The following is a 21,707-nucleotide window of genomic DNA, read 5'->3' on the forward strand; positions in this document are numbered from 1 at the left end:
GGCTACTCATCAAGCCCCATTAACTCCTCACCATATAGGCTCTGAGGTACCCAATTTTCTCCCTCTGACCTCACCTCACTTATCGCCTGCTACAATCCAATCTACTCTTCTAAGGCCAACCTACTCTCTGTACCCTGAGCTCATCTATCTTGCCACCAACCCCTTACCCACGTCCTCCCTGGACTCCCTCCCCCTTCAGATTTGACAGTCCACCATCCTCCCCACCTTCAAAACATCTTAAAATCACATTTCTTCCAAGAGGCCTTCCCCGATTAAGCCTTCATTTACCCTACTCACCCTCCCTTCTGAGTCGCCTATGCACTTAAGGATTGTGTGTCCCTTAGGCACTTTGATATTCACCTCATGCCCACAGCACTTATGTACACATTGTTATTATTATTACTAAACTTGTTAAATGCTTACTATGTATCAAGTCTGTTCTAAGCACTGGGGTAGGTACAGGTTAATCAGTCAGACACAGTCCCTGTCCCAAATGTGGCTCACAGTTTATGTAGGAGAAGCAGCGTGGCTCAGTGGCAAGAGCCTGGGCTTTGGAGTCAGAAGTCATGGGTTCAAATCCCGGCTGTGGACAAGTCACTTAACTTCTCTGTGCCTCAGTTACCTCATCTGTAAAACGGGGATTAAGACTGTGAGCCCCACATGGGACAACCTGATTGCCCTGTCTACTCCAGTGCTTAGAACAGTGCTCTGCACATAGTGACCGCTTAACAAATACCAACATTATTATTATTATTAGGAGAGATAATGGGCAGAAATCCCCATTTTACAAATAAGGAAACTGAGGCATGGAGAAGTGGCTTGCCCAAGGTTACAAAGCAAGCAACTAACTAGCAGAGCCAGGATTAGAACCCAGATCCCCTTACTCCCAGGCCAGTGATCCTCCTTCCACTAGGCCATGTTAATGGTAGGGTTCATGACTACTTAGGCTATTATATAGTACTTTCCCAAGCACTTAGTTTAGTAGGCTGCACACACTAAGCACTCAATAAATACCATTGATTGATGTCAGTCACCCAAGATGACTCTATATAGTTCAGGATTTTAAGCTAAGTCTGATTAAAAAGTTACAATATCTAAATATAAAATGGTAGTCTTACCTCAACAGAGCAACGTGGTGTCACAAAGAACTGTTTAACCTCATCGGGACTAAAATCTCCAAAAATATACTGGGAGGAAAGAAAGAGAGTAAATGGTTATACAAAATATACAAATTGTCCGTCATTGGTAAAAACAAAAGTCACTGAACATCTTAACAATTCACTGAACATAAAGTAGTGATAGAATCAGTGAGATAGGCAGCCTCTCCATAATCTTAATGTCAGCTTAATTCATCAAAATACTAAATCCTTTTCAACTATAAAATAAGCTTTCCTATCCCGCAAAGTTGTTGACAGAATGTTGACAGTTGGTGAAGAATTCACTGAAGATGAAAGGCTTTCACCTCTAACTAGTAATTAAAAAGTAATTTAAAAAACAAAACCAAAAAATTCTGAAATCTCACACATGAAAAACACATTCAAATACAGGTTACACCACAGTTCTTTTTATAAATTTCCTTATAGTAAGTACACAACAGACTTGTATATCTTCTGAAACCCAAAAAAGATTTACGACGGGCCTCTATGTCTATTTCTGACCCTCCTCTCAGGCTGTGAGTCTTCATCTTTCTCTGCTATTCATTTCAGGAATAGGAAGCCATGGGGTTTGGACAAAGAGGAATTAAGGAAAAAAGAAGAATGCTTAAGGGTTGAAAGAATCGAAATAATAGTGGTGGTGGAGATATTTATTTAGTACTTACTATATGCAAAGCATTCAACAAGAAAAATAAATGAAACCGGCAGGACCCCGAACCTCAAGGGGCCCACAATCTAAGAATGAGGAATGAATGGAGAGTGGCAGGAAGGAATGTTGGATGTCTGAAATGCAGAAATATTACCATTTCTACCTGTGGCAGTTTCTATCCTGCTTTGTAGGTACCATCAATAACCTCCAGACTGCAGCTCTTGGGGTTGTGGTTTGTCGAGTAGCCTACCCAGGTAGGAGTTAATCAGACAGCCAGAAAGAGCTGTTCGGAGTCAAGCCAGTTCAAATCTCTGGACAATTGACACCTGACCTGAGGGCTGTATTTTGCCAGCACAGGTTTAAGGGACCTTGAGATGAAAGGAATACTTTGAATTCAACAATAGATCAAGTTAAATGACAAATACCTATTAGAGCTATCCTGTTTTATTAATTCAGGACTGTAATCTAGAGAAGATTAGTTTTTTTCTATTCTAGTTTTAGATAACACAAGTGATATGGCCAATTAAATTGAGAAGCTGATAGATTTAATTAGAAAGTATTCCATACTATTCAATTTCATTGCATTACTTCCATATGCTGTAGTGGCAGAGGATATCATTTATAAACAGTGATGGGGGGTGGGGAATGACAAAGGCCATGGGTTTAAAGAAAACAGACAACAAATAGCATTTTAAATTCCTCAAGAACACACATTCATTCATTCATTCCTATTTATTGAGCGCTTACTATGTGCAGAGCACTGTACCAAGCGCTTGGAATGTACAATTCGGCAACAGATAGAGACAATCCCTGCCCATTGACGGGCTTACAGTCTAATACTTAAAATCAAATTGCTATAAGTACTTCTAAAACTGTTGGCATTTGGCCACTATACTAGGCACCTGAAAATAAGCAAAAAGTAAATAGTAATGGTATTTATTAGTAGTAGTAGTATTTACAATGATAGTACTATGTGTTAAGCACTTAATGTGGCAAGCACTATATTAAGAACTGGTGTAGATACATGATGATAAGGTCCCACATAGGGGTCACAGACTAAGCAGGAAGGAGAGCATGTATTGAGAAGCCCTATTTTGCAGATGAGGGAATTGACGCAGAGAGACGTGAAGTGACTAGCCCAAGGTCATAGCAGACGAAAGGCGGATGTAGGATGAGAACCTAGGTCTGCTGACTCCCAAGCCTGTGCTCTTTCCCTTAAGTCACGCTGCTTCTCGAGTAAACACATGAAGTGCTTACTACTTCCCAAGGACTGTTCTAACCACTGGGACACAAGATATTCAGATCAGACACAGTCTCTGTCCCACATGAGGCTCTCTGTCTGTATAGAAATATATAAATCGTTAAAGGTTCCTGCCTATAACAAATTTACAATGGGGAAGGGGGGAGAGAGAAACAAACACATTACACTGTAAGTACGTAGAGTACTTGTGAAGCAGCATGATGTAGTGGACAGAGCACGGGCCTGGGACTCAGAAGGTCATGGGTTCTAATCCCAGCTTGGCCACTTTGCTGTGTGACCTTGGGCAAGTCACTTCTCTGGGCCTCAGTTACCTCATCTGCAAAATGGGGATTAAGACTGTGTTACTCACATGGGACAGGGACTTTGTCCAGCCCCATCTGCTTGTATCAAATCAACCCCCTGTGTCTGGCACATAGTTAAGCGCTTAACAAAATACCATCATTATTATTAGAGGGCAGAAACACCGTTCTTGACTTAAGTTGCATTCTCCCGAAGCACTTAGTCCAAAACTACATAATAACAGTGGTGTTCTGTAAGCGTTTACTATGTTTCAAGCACTGCCATTACATGCTGAGGTAGACATAAGGTAAGTCCAGGGTCTAAAGGAAGAACAGGCATCAAACCCCCATTTTATACATGAGGAAACTAAGATGCAAAGAAGTTAAGTGACTTACCCATGGTCACACAGCAGTCAAGTGGCAGAGGTGGGATCATTACTCAGGTCCACCAAGTCCCAGGCCCATGTTCTTTCCACTAGGCCATTCAGCATCTCATAAAAAAGTCTCAAACTTTTATAATCCACAACTAGCTTTAATTTCCCCATGGGGCTATAAAATCTAGGTCCTACCAAGGCTTCCCTTCTTAGCAAGAAGAGCAAGAGGGACAGAAATAATGGAGAAAAATGAAGCGCAAGTAGGGAGAGGAATCGTTGCTATCTCAGTAGATTGCTGCCATAGTTCCATCATGCCAACCTCCACAACCCTTTAGGAACTACCCCATGGGGTTGTAATTCCAAATTTATGGAACAATGTTATAGAGGAAATACAGCAGAACTAAACATTACTGATGCAAGGCAGTTTATCAATATTATGTGAGGACAGATACAAAGATTTGCCATGTGTTTATCCTAGGAGGGAAAACGGATTGAAGTATGAGATCTAACACTCTGGAGGAAAACCCAAAGGGGCTTATTCAAAAGCTCATGACAAAAGAAATGACTAATTTAAAGGCATAGTATTTGGCTATGAATGAAAACTGCAAAAAAATATACAAGGCAGGCTGGTGTTTCTCTGAAGGCCAAAGAAAAGGTTCTTACTAACTGGATATTCATTCATTCAATATTTATTGAGAGCTTAATGTGTACAGAGCTCTGTACTAAGTGCTTGAAAAGTACAATTCAGCTATAAAGCTAAATTCAGCTACAAACCCTGCCCACAATGGACTTACAGTCTAGAAGACAGGCTAAAGACTGTAAATTGCCTATCATTATTCTAGAGCTATGTTAAGTCACTGTTAATAATAATAATGTTGGTATTTGTTAAGCGCTTATAAGGAGGTCTAATCCTCCTTGACCTCTCTGCTGCCTTTGACACTGTCGACCATCCCCTCCTCCTCCATACCTTATCTCACCTTGGCTTCACGGACTCTGTCCTCTCCCGGTTCTCCTCTTACCTCTCTGGCCGGTCATTCTCGGTCTCCTTCGCTGGAGCCTCCTCCCCCTCCCATCCTTTAACTGTTGGAGTTCCTCAAGGGTCGGTTCTTGGCCCTCTTCTGTTCTCCATTTACACTCACTCTCTCGGTGAACTCATCCGCTCTCACGGCTTTGACTACCATCTCTACGTAGATGACACGCAGATCTACATCTCCGCCCGTCCTCTCCCCCTCCCTTCAGGCTCGCGTCTCCTCCCGCCTCCGGGACGTCTCCACCTGGATGTCGGCCCGCCACCTAAAACTCAACATGAGCGAGACTGAGCTCCTCATCTTCCCTCCCGAACCCGGTCCTCTCCCAGACTTCTCTATCACCGTCGATGGCACGACCGTCCTTCCCACCTCTTGGGCCCGCGATCTCGGTGTCATCCTTGACTCGTCTCTCTCGTTCACCCCACGCATCCTATCTGTTACCGAGACCTGCCGGTTTCACCTCTACAGTATCGCCAAGATCCGCCCTTTCCTCTCCACCCAAACGGCTACCTTACCGTTACGGGCTCTCGTTATATCCCGGCTAGACTACCGTGTCAGCCTTCTCTCTGACCTCCCTTCCTCCTCTCTCGCCCCGCTCCGGTCTATTCTTCACTCCGCTGCCCGGCTCATCTTCCCGCAGAAACTATCTGGGCATGTCACTCCCCTTCTTAAACAACTCCAGGGGTTGCCTATCGACCTCCGCTCCAAACAAAAACTCCTCACTCTAGGCTTCGAGGCTCTCCGTCACCTTGCCCCTTCCTACCTCTCCTCCCTTCTCTCTTTCCACCGCCCACCCCGCACGCTCGGCTCCTCCGCCGCCCACCTCCTCGCCGTCCCTCGGTCTCGCCCATCCCGCCGTCGACCCCCGGGTCGCGTCCTCCCGCGGTCCCGGAACGCCCTCCCTCCTCACCTCCGCCAAACCGATTCTCTTTCCCTATTCAAAACCCTACTTAAAACTCACCTCCTCCAAGAGGCGTTCCCAGACTGAGCTCCTCTTCTCCCTCTTCTCCCTCTGCCATCCCCCCTTTACCTCTCCGCAGCTAAATCCTCTTTTTCCCCTTTTCCCTCTGCTCCTCCACCTCTCCCTTCCCATCCCCACAGCACTGTACTCCTCCGCTCAACTGTATATATTTTCGTTACCCTATTTATTTTGTTAATGAATTGTACATCGCCTCGATTCCATTTAGTTGCCATTGTTTTTACGAGATGTTCTTCCCCTCGACTCTATCTATCGCCATCGTTCTCGTCTGTCCGTCTCCCCCGATTAGACCGTAAGCCCGTCAAACGGCAGGGACTGTCTCTATCTGTTGCCGACTTGTTCATCCCAAGCGCTTAGTAGAGTGCTCTGCACATAGTAAGCGCTCAATAAATACTATTGAATGAATGAATCCAGTAAAAAGTATGGAGTATCCTTGGAGAACTTGGATCACCATTCTCAACCTACAACACAAAACCCTTACCTCAAAACTAACTTTTGGAAATTATAAAATTCTGGATTGGCACTGAAATCTAAGAAATAAATCTGACAAATGGCCAGGTCTTCCAATATCTACCTGCTTATGTTAACTGGTCATTTAGTCACTTGCAAAGATGTGAAGAAGTAAAATAGCTAAAAAATACCTGCTTTGCTAATGTTGTATGTATGTGACTCAAAAATAAAAAATATAGTAAAACTTATGCAAATTAAGAATAAAAGCAGATTACCTCCCCAAATCAAAGTTTTAAAGCAGAAAAGCCCATACCTTTCATATAAGCATACCCTCTATTGGATACTTTTAATGGAGAAATTATAATTGGTATTGTAGTATGACACCTTAGGTTTAAAATGAGGATGAAGTAGCATGACCTACTGGATAAACGCAGGCTTGGAAATCGGAAGGACCTGAATTCTCAACTCTGCCACTTGTTTGCTGTGTGACCCTGGGCCAGTCACTGTTCCTCAGGTTCCTCCCTGGTAGAATGGGGGCTGAGACTGCAAAGCCCACAAGGGACATGGACTGTGTCCAATCAGATTAGTTTGTACCTACCTCAGCGCTTAGTACAGAGCCTGGCACATAGAAAGTCTCAACAACAACCACTAAAAAAAATTTTGTCTAACATGATTAGAATTCTTTACAAAATGACAATTCTTCTACATGGATATCTTTACACCAAAATAAAACTAGTTTTGAGAAAGAGAATGTTTGAACAGTAACAAATGATTACAATATTGCCAATGCGACACAGCACTGGAGTCCAATCTAGACAATACAGAATCAGTCACACTTTCCAGAAACAAGCAAGGGGAAAGGATATTGACTAATCCCAAACCTTCCCACCAAGTTTACCTTTCCTATGTCACCTAAACCCTCTTAGGTGCTCACCTCACCCTCTCCCAAAGCATTGAGGTACACAGCTTTATACTGGGTTGTTTCCCCTAACTGCAATTTATTGTACTGCCTGCTACTCCCACTAAATTGCTAAAAAGCAGGGTCACCCCGTGAAAAGAGCATCGACCTGGGAGTCAGAGGACCTGAGTTCTAGTTCCAGCTCTGCCACCTACTACTGAGTGACCTTAGACATAATGTAATTCAAAGTAACATCTCAAGAATTTGATTCAAAATAGCCAGCTAAGTATTCTTATGATGACCACCTTACTTTTAACCTTGCCAATAAATGATTTTGCATGTGTATTATGATCTCAAGATCACTATGCGAACAGATTAAGGCTTGATGAAAACACTTGATCCTTTATAAAGTATTTAAGCAGCTGTTAACTATCAGCTACTTAACACTTAAAAACATCACTTAACACATAACAAGTACTATCACTCCTGTTTTCATGCATCACCCAAATTTTCTTGACAAGTGGAATTCTAAACCTATGCTTCTGCAACTTGTCTTCTTGGAAGTCAGGAGGCAAAAACTTCACTACACACATATTTGCCATATCCGTATTTTGAGAGACTTTTTTAAAAAAATGCTTAAGCCAAATACTTAGGGAGATGAAAAAGGGAAGGCAAATGGAAGGGAAATGAGGCTTAGTCATGGAAGACTTTCTGGGAGGAGATGTGATTTTAGTAGGTTTTTGTGACAATGGGAGAATGATGACAGAGGAGCAGCATGGCATAGTGGATAGAACATAGGCCTGGGAGTCAGAGGGTCATGGGTTCTAAATCCGGCTCTGCCACTTGTTTGTTGTGAGGCCTTGGGCAAGCCAATTCACTTCTCTTACCTCACACTTACCTCATCTGTAAAATAGGGATGAAGACTGTGAGCCCTTGTGGGACAGTGACTGTGACCAACTCGATTTGCTTCTATGCACCCCAGCACTTAGTATAGTGCCTGGCTCATAGCTTAACAAATATCATAATTATTATCTGCTGGATATGAAGGGGGCGGGAGATCCATGCCAAAGGGATCAAATGGGTGAGCAAGGGACCAGGCAAGTAAGAGGAATGAGGTACATGTACTTAAACTCTGTTGCTTTCCCTTATAGTTTATTTTAGTGTCCATTTCCCCTACTAGATTGAAAGATTCTTGAGAACATAAGAGAAGTTGCGTGAATGAATAGAAAGGGCTCAGGCCTGGGAGTCAGAGGAACTGAGTTTTAATCCCAGCTTTGCCACTTGCCTGTTGTGACCTAACTTCTTTGTGCCTCAGTTTCCTCACACGAAAATGAGGATTCCCCTTAGACGGTGAACCCTATGGAAGACAGGGACTGTGTCCAACCTTAGTACCTTGAATCTAATCCAATGTTTAGTTCAGTGCTTGTCATACAGTGAATGCTTAACAAATTCCATAGTTAGTACTATAGTGTGGCTGAAACATAGGAACACTTCACCCCTGCCTCTCCTCTCAATCAATGATATTTACTAAGTGCTTACTGTGTGCAGAGCATTGAACTAAGCACCTGGGGAGAGTATGATATAAAAGAGTTGGTAGACACATTACCTGCACCCAAACTTGCAGTCCAGGAGAGGCAGGCAACTAATATAAATTTATATAAATACCATAGGGCGGGGTGAAGAAAGGATGCAAATCGAAGTGCAAAGGTGATGCAGAAGAGAGTGGGAAAGGAGGAAATGAGAGCTTATCCGGGAAAGCCACCTGGAGGAGATGTGGTTTTAATAAGCCTTTGAAGGTAGGGAGAGTGATCTCTCTTTCCCACCGAAGACAAAGCAGATTTGAGCAGAGGCAGCTGTGTAAACCCTGCTGAATCAGTTCACACAGGCACCATGCCACTTCCAAGCCTGGTACCACCATCCTGTGCCACGGCTCCCACTTCCCAAACACAGCAGCTGCAAAGGAAATGGTGCAAAAATGGATGGCAACTGCCTTTTCCATTCCTCTCCCACCTCTTTTCCCCCACTCCTCCCCCCATCCCCTTTATGCCCTACCTATCTCCATTTGCTTCCCTTCTTCAATGTTCTACCACAAGTTTGCTCCAAATCCAAAATGAAAAGCTGGCATTTCTGCTACTGTGTGCTCAGCAGCAGCTCTGGTCTAGTGAAAAGAACAAAGGTCTGGGGAGTCTGGAGACTTAGGTTTTAATTCCAGCTCTGCCACTGGCCCACTGTGTGATCTTGGGCAAGTCACTTAACCTCTCTGAGCTTCAATTTCCTCATAATGGAAAATGGGAAGAAGATGCTCACTCTTTCTACCTCTTAGACTGAAAGCCCCACATGGGGAAGGGACTGTGCCTGATCAGTTTATTTAGGTACCTACCCTAGCACCAGCAGAGTGCATGACTCGTTGCAAGGGCTTAATTCAGTTGGAATTATAAATGAAATTAAGGCAGTAAAAGCAAAGAAAATTAGCAATCACTTCTAAATCATTTTGACCAGAGGCGTGAATCCAAACTATGTCCTGTCAGCCAAATATGGCCCAACTTTATGCCACAAAATCCATCACTCCCAGCAACAGCAGAGCCGTTTGGTGTGGGATCTACTTGGATTATTTCCAGGGGCTTGCTTCAGGGACCAGAAAGTGATATTAAGGAAGTCATTCTCAAACTGGCAAGTAGTTCTGATCTTTAACCCACTTCTCTTCCTGCTAATAGTGGACTAACAACTGTGGCTATTTACGTGGCCAGCTCAGCTATTGGTTTTATTTACTCTGTTTGTTGGGGGGGGGGGGGGGGGTGGACACACTAGATATTGACTTATTACTGGAATGATTTTCCCCTAATACTGACCCAACCTTAGGAAACTGCTTCCAAACTAAAGGGACCTTATTATAACTACAAATGGGCATCCCTCTTTCAATACTCACTCTTATGTGGAAAGAACTCACTTATAAAACTCAAAGTTTCAGTGCTGCCCTTGCGACTCAAATTGCTGTTGGAGAGTACACGTTTTCCAAAAGTATGACAAAATGATTTTATTTAAATTAATGTGTTTATGCACAGGAATTTTGTTGAAGTAACTTCTACCCACATTGCAGAATAGGGAGTGTTTTGAATGGTTTGTCCCTTTCTTTCCAGGTTATTGTTTGATATTCTACTGTATGCTGCTTCTGTGTTTAGGGCACCCTTAGAAATCACTTTAAAACCATCCAGATCCACCACACTTGGCCCTCCGTAAAGTACAACAGAAGACCAAATTGAGATGGTCACCTCTTCTTTTGGGAGATTAAGTGTCAGGACATCATGGCATCAGGCTTCAGCTTGAAGCAAAGCACCTATAGAGACAGAGTAAAGTTCAAATTTCTTATAGCTGCAAGACCTAAATATTCCTGAGACTTTTACGTTCAGCTTCTGACGCAGTTTCAGTACTATTACCTACATGCCAAGCTTTTCATTGAATGACAATGCAGTCCGTCTCCAGGCAATGAAGCACAGCACATCTCGAAATATCTTTGCTGGGGAGTAGTTGTGGAGAGGTGAAATGTAAAATGTCCAAAGCAGCTGCTCAATGGTGAACTGAAATGAGTCTACTATAAGCAGGGAGGGTAGAGTGTTTTAAAGACACAATGAAGTTACAACCTCAAATTATGCAGCACAGCAACAAACTGTTGAGACACAAATGACCCAGACAGACCAACCCGGCGTTAGGCAATCCAGTGGGGAGTGGCCTCCCTCAAACAGAGGGTTTGGGGAAGACGATGACTCTAAGAGGGAAAACTGAAAACTGCAGCAGATGCTGCAAATGGCAAATACAATAGCCAAGGACAATCTTGTTCACAGTGCAGAAGGGTCTTCTCAGCCACCACCGCACACGTGGACAAAAATTCAGCAGCCGCACCAGCGCCACCATCCTCAAAAGCAAAATAAACTAGAGAGTCATATATTCCAAGCTGGAAACGAGGAGCCTGTGAGCACCAAGCGAAGGCGGCCACCAAGTTATATTTTATGGTGCCCAAGATGGGCACTATTCCTGGACTAAAAAGTCGTGTGACCACATTTCCCCATTTGTAAAATAATTCCTGCCTTCCACTGATTAAAAGTAGAATTGTGAGGAAGAATTTTGGCCTGAACAGCAAAATTATTTTCCCAAACAGATTTTCCCAACATCAACAATAGTTGTACATTTATTACTGTGGGCAGAGCCCCCAGTACTAGGTGTGTGGGAACAGTCAAAACAAATTAAAGACATAGTTCCCGCCCTCAAGGAACTAACGGGAGTGTCATCCTCAGAGACCAAGACTATGTTTCTCAACTTGAGCTCGGGCAGCACCCAGAAAAACTCTGAGTACACTCCCCTTTCTAGAGTAAATGCTCCCTATAGCTCCTCCGCATAAACCCATGCACTGAAGACCAGACCAAGAAAACTTCCTTGGAGCTACTTGTAGAGGTTCGAGCCACAGAGACATTTAGCATTGCTTGGAAACTGTGGTCAAGGACTTCAAATAAATTGCTCTTGTGGCTGGATCGAGGAAGCGGTGTAACAGTGGAAAGAGCACAGGCTTGGGAGTCAGAGGTCGTGTGTTCTAACCCCGGCTCCGCCACTTAACTGTGTGACTATGGGCAAGTCACTTAACTTCTCTGTGCCTCAGTTACCTCATCTGTAAAATGGAGATTAAGACTGTGAGCCTCACGCTGGATAACCTGATAACCTGGTATCTACCCCAGCACTTAGAACAGTGCTTGACACAGAGTAAGCGCTTAAAAATACCATTATTATTTCTAAACTGTGAGCCTGTTGTTGCGTAGGGATTGTCTCTATCTGTTGCCAAATTGTACTTTCCATGTGCTTAGTACAGTGCTCTGCACACAGTAAGCGCTCAATAAATACGACTGAATAAATGAATGGATCCTTACCTAGTAACCTTAAAAATAATAATTATTGGATTTGTTAGGCACTTACTACGCATCAAGCACTGGGTTAGATACAAGTTAATCAGGTCAGACATAGTCCCTGTCCTGCAGGGGGGCTCATGGTTTAACTAGGAGGGAGAACAGTTACTGAATCCCCATTTCACAGATGAGGAAACAGAGGCACAATGAAGTTGTGACTTGCCTAAGGTCACCCAGAAGGCAAGTGGCAGAGTTGGGATTAGAACCCAGGTCCTCTGACTCCCAGGCCCTTGTTCTTGTCACTAGACCACACTGCTCCTCAACAGGCCATGCAAATTACTGGCTCAACCTGGGGATTCCTCCACAGAGCCTAAACTTGCAATTAATGCAGAATATATACATACAGAGAGAGAAAGGTCAAAAAGCAGAATTTAGATGACTAAAATAAAATGTGTTCCAATAGTCATTAGAAGTCAAATTTATTTTACATAAACAGTTTGTGTTCTGTCTTTTCTTTTTCACTTTCCATATTTCAAGCAAGTGCTACAACCCATGCAGCAAGACTGTCCTCAGTGAAATTTCTCAAGACCCTCCTCAAGAACAGAGCTACCATGCTGTTCCAAGGCACTAAGTTTAGATGGAAATGACAGTAGTGTAGCTGGTGAACTGGAAAATTGCCCAATACATTACAAATGCCACATGATCCACTAACAGTCAGTAAATGAAGATCAACAGTCCATTCCCATTTCCCCAACAGCTTAAGTTATTACTGAACTCCTGGTGAGTATCTAAACTTCCACAGAATTCAATGATGGGTCATCGTCAACCATAGCAACTTGGTAGAAAACACTATTGTGAGAGGAGGAACCTCAAGAAAACAGTACAATATCAGAAGTACCGAATGCTTAGCACTTGGACATTCCTGCATGTTTGACTTTTATTTTTTAAATGGTATTTGTTAAATGCTTATTATGTACCAGGCACTGTATTAATTCCTGGGGTAGATATAAGATGGTAAGGTTGGGTTAAGACCATTTTATAGATGAGGTTACTGAGGCACAGAAGTGACTTGCCCAAGGTCACATCGCACACAAGCGGCAGGGCTAAGCTAAGAACCCAAGTCTTTCTGCCTCCCAGGACTGTGCTCTAATATACTCTGGTCGGTCTTTTCCCCTTACCTTGCCACAAATGCACTCAAACCCCTTCCTAAGCACCCCCTGGATGTCCTTGCCCACTGCTGCTGCCAGAGCGCAAGTCACATTGGACAAGTATAGCCACAGGCTCTAAGGGTCCTTTTGAGAGGCAGCATGGTCTAGTTAAAAAAAACCAAAAAACACATATGTGGGAATCAGAAGCTTCACTTTAGCTTTGCCAATAATTTATACTATGGTCTTGTGCAAATCAGTTGCTCTGGGCCTCGGTTTCAGTATCTGTAAAATGGAAATAGTACCCTGGTCTTCCTACCTCACAGTGATATTCTGAAAACAAAATGAGGTGGGAAGTGAAAACACTTTGGACTACAAGAAATTTATGTTGGTAACCAGGTTGTTTTATCCAGTTTGTTCTGGGGTCTATGCTTCAGACCGCAAAACTGAGAAGCAGCATGGCTCAGTGGAAAGAGCACGGGCTTTGGAGTCAGGGGTCATGAATTCGAATCCCAGCTCTGCCACTTGTCAGCTGGGTGACTGTGGGCAAGTCACTTAACTTCCCTGGGCCTCAGTTACCTCATCTGTAAAATGGGGATTAAGACTGTGAGCCCCACGTGGGACAACCTGATTCCCCTGTGTCTACCCCAGTGCTTAGAACAGTGCTCTGCACATAGTAAGCGCTTAACAAATACCAACATTATTAAGACACTTTCAATGAGTTCTGATTCCCTAGAGGTCAGAGGAGCACTTCTATTTTAAGCTGTACTCACCCAAGAGCTAGCCAATGTTTCTTGGTAAAGATTTTTTTTAGTTGGAGCAAAGGTCAGGTTAGGTGGCAGCAGATAGTGGCAAAAAGTTTGGTAGGCAATGCATGAACAAATAAAACAAGTCTGGTGTCTTGCTGGTGAAATATTCAAGATTTTTGAAATCAGATTTTTTTTTTAATGTCATAATGAACAGAGCATGTCCTCCTCCACTTCAAGACTAGTCTAGTCTCTAAATTCCCTGTAGGCAGAAATCATGTCTACCTACTGTATTGTTCTTTCCCAAGCTTTTAGTCCAGTGCTCTGCTCAGGGTATGCACTCAAATACCACTGATTGATTGACTGCTTAAATCACTTACTTTATACTGCTATGTCCTTTCATTTTATCTGCCCTCCCTAACAGAGGTACTGAATGAGAAGGTCAAAAGAGCCGAAGAACTAATGAGTTGGAGAGAGGACCATGACCCAGGCCCTGGCAGAAAGACTGTGAGGGGTGAAAAGGCAGTGGAGAAAGAAGAAAAAGTATACTGGTTTTACTTGGCCTACTTCAGGCAAGTTGGTAGATAGACTGGAAATCAGTCTTTAGTAACAAAACAGAGTAATAATGATGATAACAGTAATAATAGTATTTGTTAAGTGCTATGTCCCAGTGGTTTATTAAGCCTTCTACATCCCAGCCCGCACACTCTGCTCCTCTGGTGCTAACCTTCTCACTGTGCCTCCATCTCGCCTGTCCCGCTGTCGACCCCTTGCCCACGTCCTACTCTGGCTTGGAATGCCCTCCCTGCTCAAATCCGCCAATCACACTTCCCTCCTTCAAAGCCCTACTGAAGGCTCACCTCCTCCAGGAGGCCTTCCCAGACTAAGTCCCCCTTTTCCTCAGCTCCCTCTCCCCATCGCCCCAACTTGCCCCCTTTGCTCTACCCACCCACCCCCCCCCGCCCCACAGCACTTGTGTATATATGTAAACATCTATAATTCTACTTATGTTAATTCCTGTTTACTTGTTGTGAAATGTATATAATTGTATTTATTTATATCGACGCTACTGATGCCTATTTACTTGTTTTGATGCCTGTCTCCCCCCTTGTAGACTGTGAGCCCGTTGTGGGCAGGGATTGTCTCTCTTTGTTGCTGAATTGTACTTTTCAAGCACTCAGTACAGTGCTCTGCACACAGTAAGCACTCAATAAACAGGATTGAATGCCTGAATACAAACAAATCAAGGTGAACACAGTCCCTGTCTCATATGGGACTCAGTCTCAATCCTCACTTTACAGATTAATGTTGGTATTTGTTAAGCGCTTACTATTTGCCAAGCACTGTTCTAAGCGCTGGGGTAGACATAGGGGAATCAGGTTGTCCCACGTGGGGCTCACAGTCTTAATCCCCATTTTACAGATGAGGGAACTGAGGCACAGAGAAGTTAAGTGACTTGCCCACAGTCACACAGCTGACAAGTGGCAGAGCTGGGATTCGAACTCATGAGCCCTGACTCCAAAGCCCGTGCTCTTTCCACTGAGCCACGCAGGCACAGAGAAGTGTAGTGACTTCCCCAAGGTCACACAGCACACAAGCGGCAGAACGGGATTAGAACCCATGACCTTCTGACTCCCAGGCTCATGCTCTATCCACTATGCCTTAGGTCTGCTGGCTGGAGCCCAGGTGAAGCTCCATTTGGGACAGAGGAGGGGTCAGGTGACTACCTCGGACTGGAAAAATCCCTTCCTTTAGCTGTCCACTGCAAAAGCTGGAAATGATCTAGAGAAAAGCAGCGTGGTTCAGTGGAAAGAGCCCGGCTTTGGGGGTCAGAGGTCATGGGTTCGAAACTCGGCTCTGCCCCTTGTCAGCTGTGGGACTGTGGGCAAGTCACTTCACTTCTCTGTGCCTCAGTTCCCTCATCTGTAAAACAGGGATTAACTGTGAGCCTCACGTGGGACAACCTTATTACCCTGTATCTACCCCAGCGCTTACAACAGTTCTCTGCACATAGTAAGCACTTAACAAATACCAACATTTATTTTTTTGTATCCCGCCAGTGCTTAGGACAGCGCTTTGCACATAGTAAGCACTTAAATACCATGTTATTATTATTAAGATTGATCTCACTGTTGTGATAACCTGGTGGCTACCCTCTTTTGGAAAAACAAAATGATCAGCTCTTAAATACTCAGAAGCTGATAGAAGTGAATGATGTACAATATTAAAATAACATGCCCAAATCACAGTATTAACACTTAAATAACTACAATTTGTCATTATGAGCTTTGTTAGTAATCTGTAGAAGAAAGACTTCAAACATACAAAAAGGTAGTTGAATTGCTAATGAAGTAGTTTTGACACTGTTGAATGAAACAAATCCAGACGTTTTCTAAACAAGTCTTTTGTCTGTGAATCCATCAATATTCAGCGACAAAGATGTAGTTAAATTGATTTTTAGCAAACAGTATGCTCTATCAGAAGTGCTCAAATAGGCAGGTATCTGACCACATGACCAACTGACTGGAGGCAAAATCTTCATGGAAGCAATCACGCTCTTCCTTCAAGAATGATATTCTTGCTTTAATTAGAAGGGAGGGGGCAACAAGCAAAAAAAGAAAGGAAAACTGGACATCTTTTTTCTCAAAGACAACAATTAGGATGCCAAATCAAATGGCTTTCATCTTCAATTAAGAGATCCCTAAATTAAAACGAACATCGTTGTAAAATAATTCTTCAAACTACAGCAGTCATGTATTTGCCCAAGTGCTTAGTACAGTGCTTTGCATACAATAAGCACTCAATAAATACCACTGATTAATTGATCACTACACAAGACAGATAACAAAGCAAAATGTAAAAGACCTGCAACAATATATTCAAAAGTGTTAAAACTCCGCATTCAGAAAAGATAGTCCCATTTATTGCGAGATCGGCTTAGTTCTAATTGTGCTACTAAGCATACCTACAAATCTTTCAGAACCATTAGGTTTGTGACAATCATCACCTTCCCCATCTTTATAACTCCATTACTATTTGCAAAATCAAAATAATGGTCTGCCATCTGAGTTTATTACAGCTACATGGATTTCTGACCAATGAAACAAATGATGCAACTGCACAATATTCCTTAATCCGGATCTGAATGTTAGGTGGTCATACAAAAGTTTCGCTGAAAAAGAAAACTGCAGCACAGGCATGTGTAATTCTTTGGAAATGAACATCTACATTGCTGAAGTGGCACTAAAGTGACAAATGACTGTAATCCCATGGCCCACGGCCAGCAAATTCTATTACAACAAACAGATTGATCTGTTTTGCACAATACGGAATGCTGCATTATGGTGTCAAACATCTAAAAGTATAGTTCCAAAACACTTTCCTGTATTTTAATCACTCGTGTTAGAAAGGAGAGATGATTCTTCTCAACCATTTCTTAAAAATAATGGATTACATACATCTGAAGTCCATTCCAGGTTCTAAAAATTAATCAGGGATTTAAAGGCAGAATGATAATGAAGTTAAGTCAGAAGACAAGGATAGCCATTCAATTACTTATGTTTGTCGTATTTAGGGAGACATAATTAAATCCATCACCAAATTTGGCATTAAATCAAAAACAAGCAGGCATAAGTAAAGCTGGGCCTTACACTTTCCTACAGTAAATTTTTAATTCAATTTACAAGGTGGCAAAAAAATAAGATGCGCATATTTCTACCACTATGTAGGATTGAGTGAAGTACGCCACTACAAAAAATTTTGCAGAGGCTAAGCCCTGACTTTTTAGGAGTCAAAACTTTTCACAGCAAATGTTGCAACTTCAACCATTCAAGGTTTTAGAGAGAGGGTGGGAAATGAGGGCAAAAATGCCGTACAGAAACCCTACAATCAAAACAAAATACATACAATTGCAAACTTTTTACATTAAAGGTAGTACTGATCTCAAAAATTATAAAATTTTATGCTGTACACATGTAAAAATGGCCAGAATGAATGAAATGAGAATGAAGGATCATTAAGATCTACCAATTTAAAGCTATGTTTTCATAAGGAGCAAAATAAAAGAGAATAGCCTGGAATTAAACTAGTCCAATATTTCAGTGTCAAAATAGGTGTAGCAAACGTAATATGCCAAACCAGGAATGAAATCCCATGAACCCATGACAAATATACCTACACACATAATTCTATATTACATCTTCTATATTACAAACTTTCTATTAGGCTGCTGCTTTTGAACCCTTTCCTCAAGGAAAGGTAATCATGTAAAACTTCCTAAACTTTTTCCTCTTGCGCCCTTCTCTACTACACCTTATTGACGTTTTCCGTTCTCTTAAAACACAAACAACCCAAAGCAGAAAACTCTGAAATCCAAGGTCGTTACCATTAAAAAAATCTGTAGTGGACTTAATTCAAATGAAACTCAGAGAATCAGATTACTTTTCTTTAACCATCCATATTTCATTTCCTATAAAATCAATGATGTCTACAAATATCTCCCCCATTATTAGATCTCGATGTTAATATGAGAGTGTCTGAAAATGAACAATACTGGTCTAGAACAAAATTCAAAGGCACTACTGAACTCATTTCAAAAGTCAAAATTCACTCAGAGTGCTGATTTTCTTTTTTCTCTGAAGTTTACAATCAAGGTAAACTGAATTCAAAATTAGAAATTAGGAGGAGGGAGATTATAAACGCAAAGTGGCAAACCTTAGAAAAAACAAATTTATTTTTGAAAGATGAGATGCTAATGAAGCGTCCAAGTGGACAAAGTAAAAGAGGGGAACTGATAATTCAATCATGTTTCCTTAAAAGTTGTGTATTTGATATCTGGCGTAAAATAATATCAAAAACGTTAAAAAAAAAAGCCCATAAGAAACGCAGTGAAGAAAATACAGTTTTCACCTTTACCAACCATTTCTGGGGATTTACCTGCATGCTCTGAAAGTCAAAATAACACAGTGAGTTTTGAAAACAGTCTGTAAGGTGTTCAATCATTCCAACACTGACTCTCAAATTTGATTACCCTTTTGGGGCTTCCTTATCTGTTCACTATTTCATTATGTCACTCTATTTCATAACTATTGACATTTGAATTTTTTTGAAGTTTCCAAGCTTAAAAAAGCATATTAAGATATTTTAGCAACTATATAATCACTTCCAAGAGTCACATGTCGGCAAATCAACTGCCTCATTGGAACTGACAATCATTTAGATTTTGATCCAGTGTGAAGGAACATCTTTTTCCCGGAATAAAGGCCAAGGGAAGCGACGTGGCCCAGTAGGTGGAGAAGGGGCCTGGGAATCAGAAGGACCTGGGTTCTAATCCCCAGTCCGCCATTCATTGGCCGTGTGACCTTGGGCCAGTCACTTCACCTCTCTGTGACTCAGTTACCTCATCTGCAAGATGGGGATTAAGACCGCGAACCCCAAGTGAGACACGGACTGTGTCCAACACGAATATTCTGCATCTACCCCAGCGCTCGGAACAGCACCCGACGCATGGAGCCCAGGGTTGGGAGTCAGAGATCACAGGTTCGAATCCCAGCTCTGCCACTTGTCAGCTGGGTGACTGTGGGCAAATCACTTCACTTCTCTGGGCCTCAGTTCCCTCATCTGTAAAATGGGGATGAAGACAGGGAGCCTCACATGGGACAACCTGATTACCCTTTATCTATCCCAGCGCTTAGAACAGTGCTCTGCACATAGTAAGCGCTTAACAAATGCCATTCTTCTTCTTCATAGTAAGCGCTTAAAAAATACCTGGAAAAAAGGCACCATTTCTGTGTTTTTTCTTCCACCCATTTGAATGGATTGCCCCAGATCTAAAAGAGGAAATATTGGAATTCTCTCTCTTTTCCCAATATTTAACTGCTTTACCGGATTCACTAAAGGAGCTTAAAGACCGGGGGAGGGTCTGTGCGAAATTCACACCTGAGTCGGATCAAAGGACTCTACCGAAACCCAAATTATTCAATAGTATTTATTAAGCCCTTACTATATGCAGAGCACTGTACGAAGCACTTGGAATGTACAATCCGGCAACAGATAGAGACAATCCCTGCCCATTGACGGGCTTACAGCCTAATTGACTGTATTAGAGTATCTAATCGACTATAATTACAGTCTAATTATCCTACAGCACTGGGACTTGGGTTTTGCAGGGCATTCAAGCTATGAGAGCCCTCTTCCCAGTGAGGGTATCCAGTTTCTCCCCTGCATTCTACCGAATCCTACCAACCCCACCAACCGCTCGGGGCATCACAATAATAATGTTGGTATTTGTTAAGCGCTTACTACGTGCAGAGCACTGTTCTAAGCACTGGGGGAGATACAGGGTCATCAGGTTGTCCCACGTGAGGCTCCCCGTCTTCATCCCCATTTTTACAGATGAGGGAACTGAAGCATAGAGAAGTAAAGTGACTTGCCCACAGTCACACAGCTTCCAACTTCAGCCGGCAGGTAAGAGCTAAGAAGGCTGAGAAAGAGCACTTTGGGGGGGGGAAGAGGAAGGGATGTCGGGGATAGTGGGGAGGAAGACCCAGGGGGTCACGTCCTTCCTCCCCTCCCTATCCTGCTTTAATAATGTCATAATAATAATAATATGGGCATTTGTTAAGCGCTTACTATATGTGCAGAGCACTGTTCTAAGCGCTGGGGTAGATCCAGGGTCATCAGGTTGTCCCATGTGCGGCTCACGGTTTTCCTCCCCATTTTCCCGATGAGGTCACTGAGGCCCAGAGAATAATAATGCTGGTATCCGTTAGGCGCTTAGTATGTGCAGAGCACTGTTCTAAGCGCTGGGGGAGATCCAGGGTCATCAGCTTGTCCCCCGTGAGGCTCCCAGTCTTCACCCCCATTTTCCAGATGAGGCCCAGAGGAGTGAAGTGACCGGCCCACAGTCACCCAGCCGACAGGTGGCAGGGCCAGGATTCGAACCCATGACCACGTGCGGAGCACTGTTCTAAGCGCCGGGGCAGATCCAGGGTCATGAGGTGGTCCCCCGGGGGGCTCCCAGTCTTCCTCCCCATTTTCCAGATGAGGCCCCTGAGGCCCCGAGGCGCGAAGTGACCGGCCCACAGTCACCCCGCCGCCAAGTGGCGGCGCCGGGATTGGAACCCCTGACCCGTGAGTCCGCAGCCCGGGCTCTGGCCACCGAGCCCCGCTGTTTCGGAGGAGAAGCGGAGGTCCGGGGACCGGCCGGGCCGCCCCTGGCTCCGCCGCGGGGAGGAGGCCCGGTGGCCCGCAGCCCTTGAGGGAAGCCCTGAGCGCGGCTGGGCCCGGTCCTCAGGATTCCCTCGGTGAGGCGGCAGAAATGGGTCCGGGCCTAGTGGGGCGCGGGGAGCCGGTCCCGGCCGCGCCGCTCGGGCCCGCGCTCCCTCCCCGGGGGCCGGCGGCGGCTCTGCCTCGCCCCGACAAACACGGCCCCTCCCCTCCGGCCGCCCCCGCCAGGCCCGGCCTCGGAGGTGGTCGACCTTACCCGGGGGCGGCGGAGGGCCATGGTGCCCCGTTTCGACGCGCCTCCGGCCTCCTCCCGTGCGCCTCACGCCGCCTTGCCCGCCGCCGCCATCTTCTCGCTCCGCCCGACCCACACACGGCCCCGCCGCCGCCGCCGCCGCGCATGCGCGCCGGGGGAGAAGAGCGCGGGAAGGGAGGCAGGGCGGAGGGGGGCGCGTCTGCGCAGGCGCGGCCGGGAGGCGTGAAGAGCCGCCCTCGGCCCTGCCCGGGGCCGCGCTTCGACGCCAGGCCGGCCCGCCGAAAACACCCTCCCCCCGGCCTCCTCTGGGGATGCCAGGAGGAGAAAGGGCACACGGATAATAATAATAATGATGTTGCTATTTGTTAGGCACTTA

At 44.2% G+C, this 21,707-nt stretch overlaps 1 protein-coding gene across 2 annotated transcripts in view; it reads right to left on the reverse strand.

Annotated features, from left to right (window-relative positions):
- Positions 1-21,439, reverse strand: part of USP10 (ubiquitin specific peptidase 10) — a 59,181-nt gene extending 37,742 nt beyond the window's left edge. For both annotated transcript variants that reach the window (XM_001510436.4, XM_007671652.3), the window contains exons 1-2: positions 21,335-21,439; positions 1,119-1,187 (exon numbers count right to left, since the gene is read on the reverse strand). In XM_001510436.4, coding sequence (XP_001510486.3) covers positions 1,119-1,187; positions 21,335-21,355 — 90 coding nt within the window. In that variant the 5' untranslated portion in view covers positions 21,356-21,439. The remainder of the gene's footprint in view (positions 1-1,118; positions 1,188-21,334) is intronic.
- Positions 21,440-21,707: the final 268 nt, after the last annotated feature.

This window comes from Ornithorhynchus anatinus, chromosome 11, assembly GCF_004115215.2.
Source record: "Ornithorhynchus anatinus isolate Pmale09 chromosome 11, mOrnAna1.pri.v4, whole genome shotgun sequence".
Taxonomy (NCBI): Eukaryota; Metazoa; Chordata; class Mammalia; order Monotremata; family Ornithorhynchidae; genus Ornithorhynchus; species Ornithorhynchus anatinus.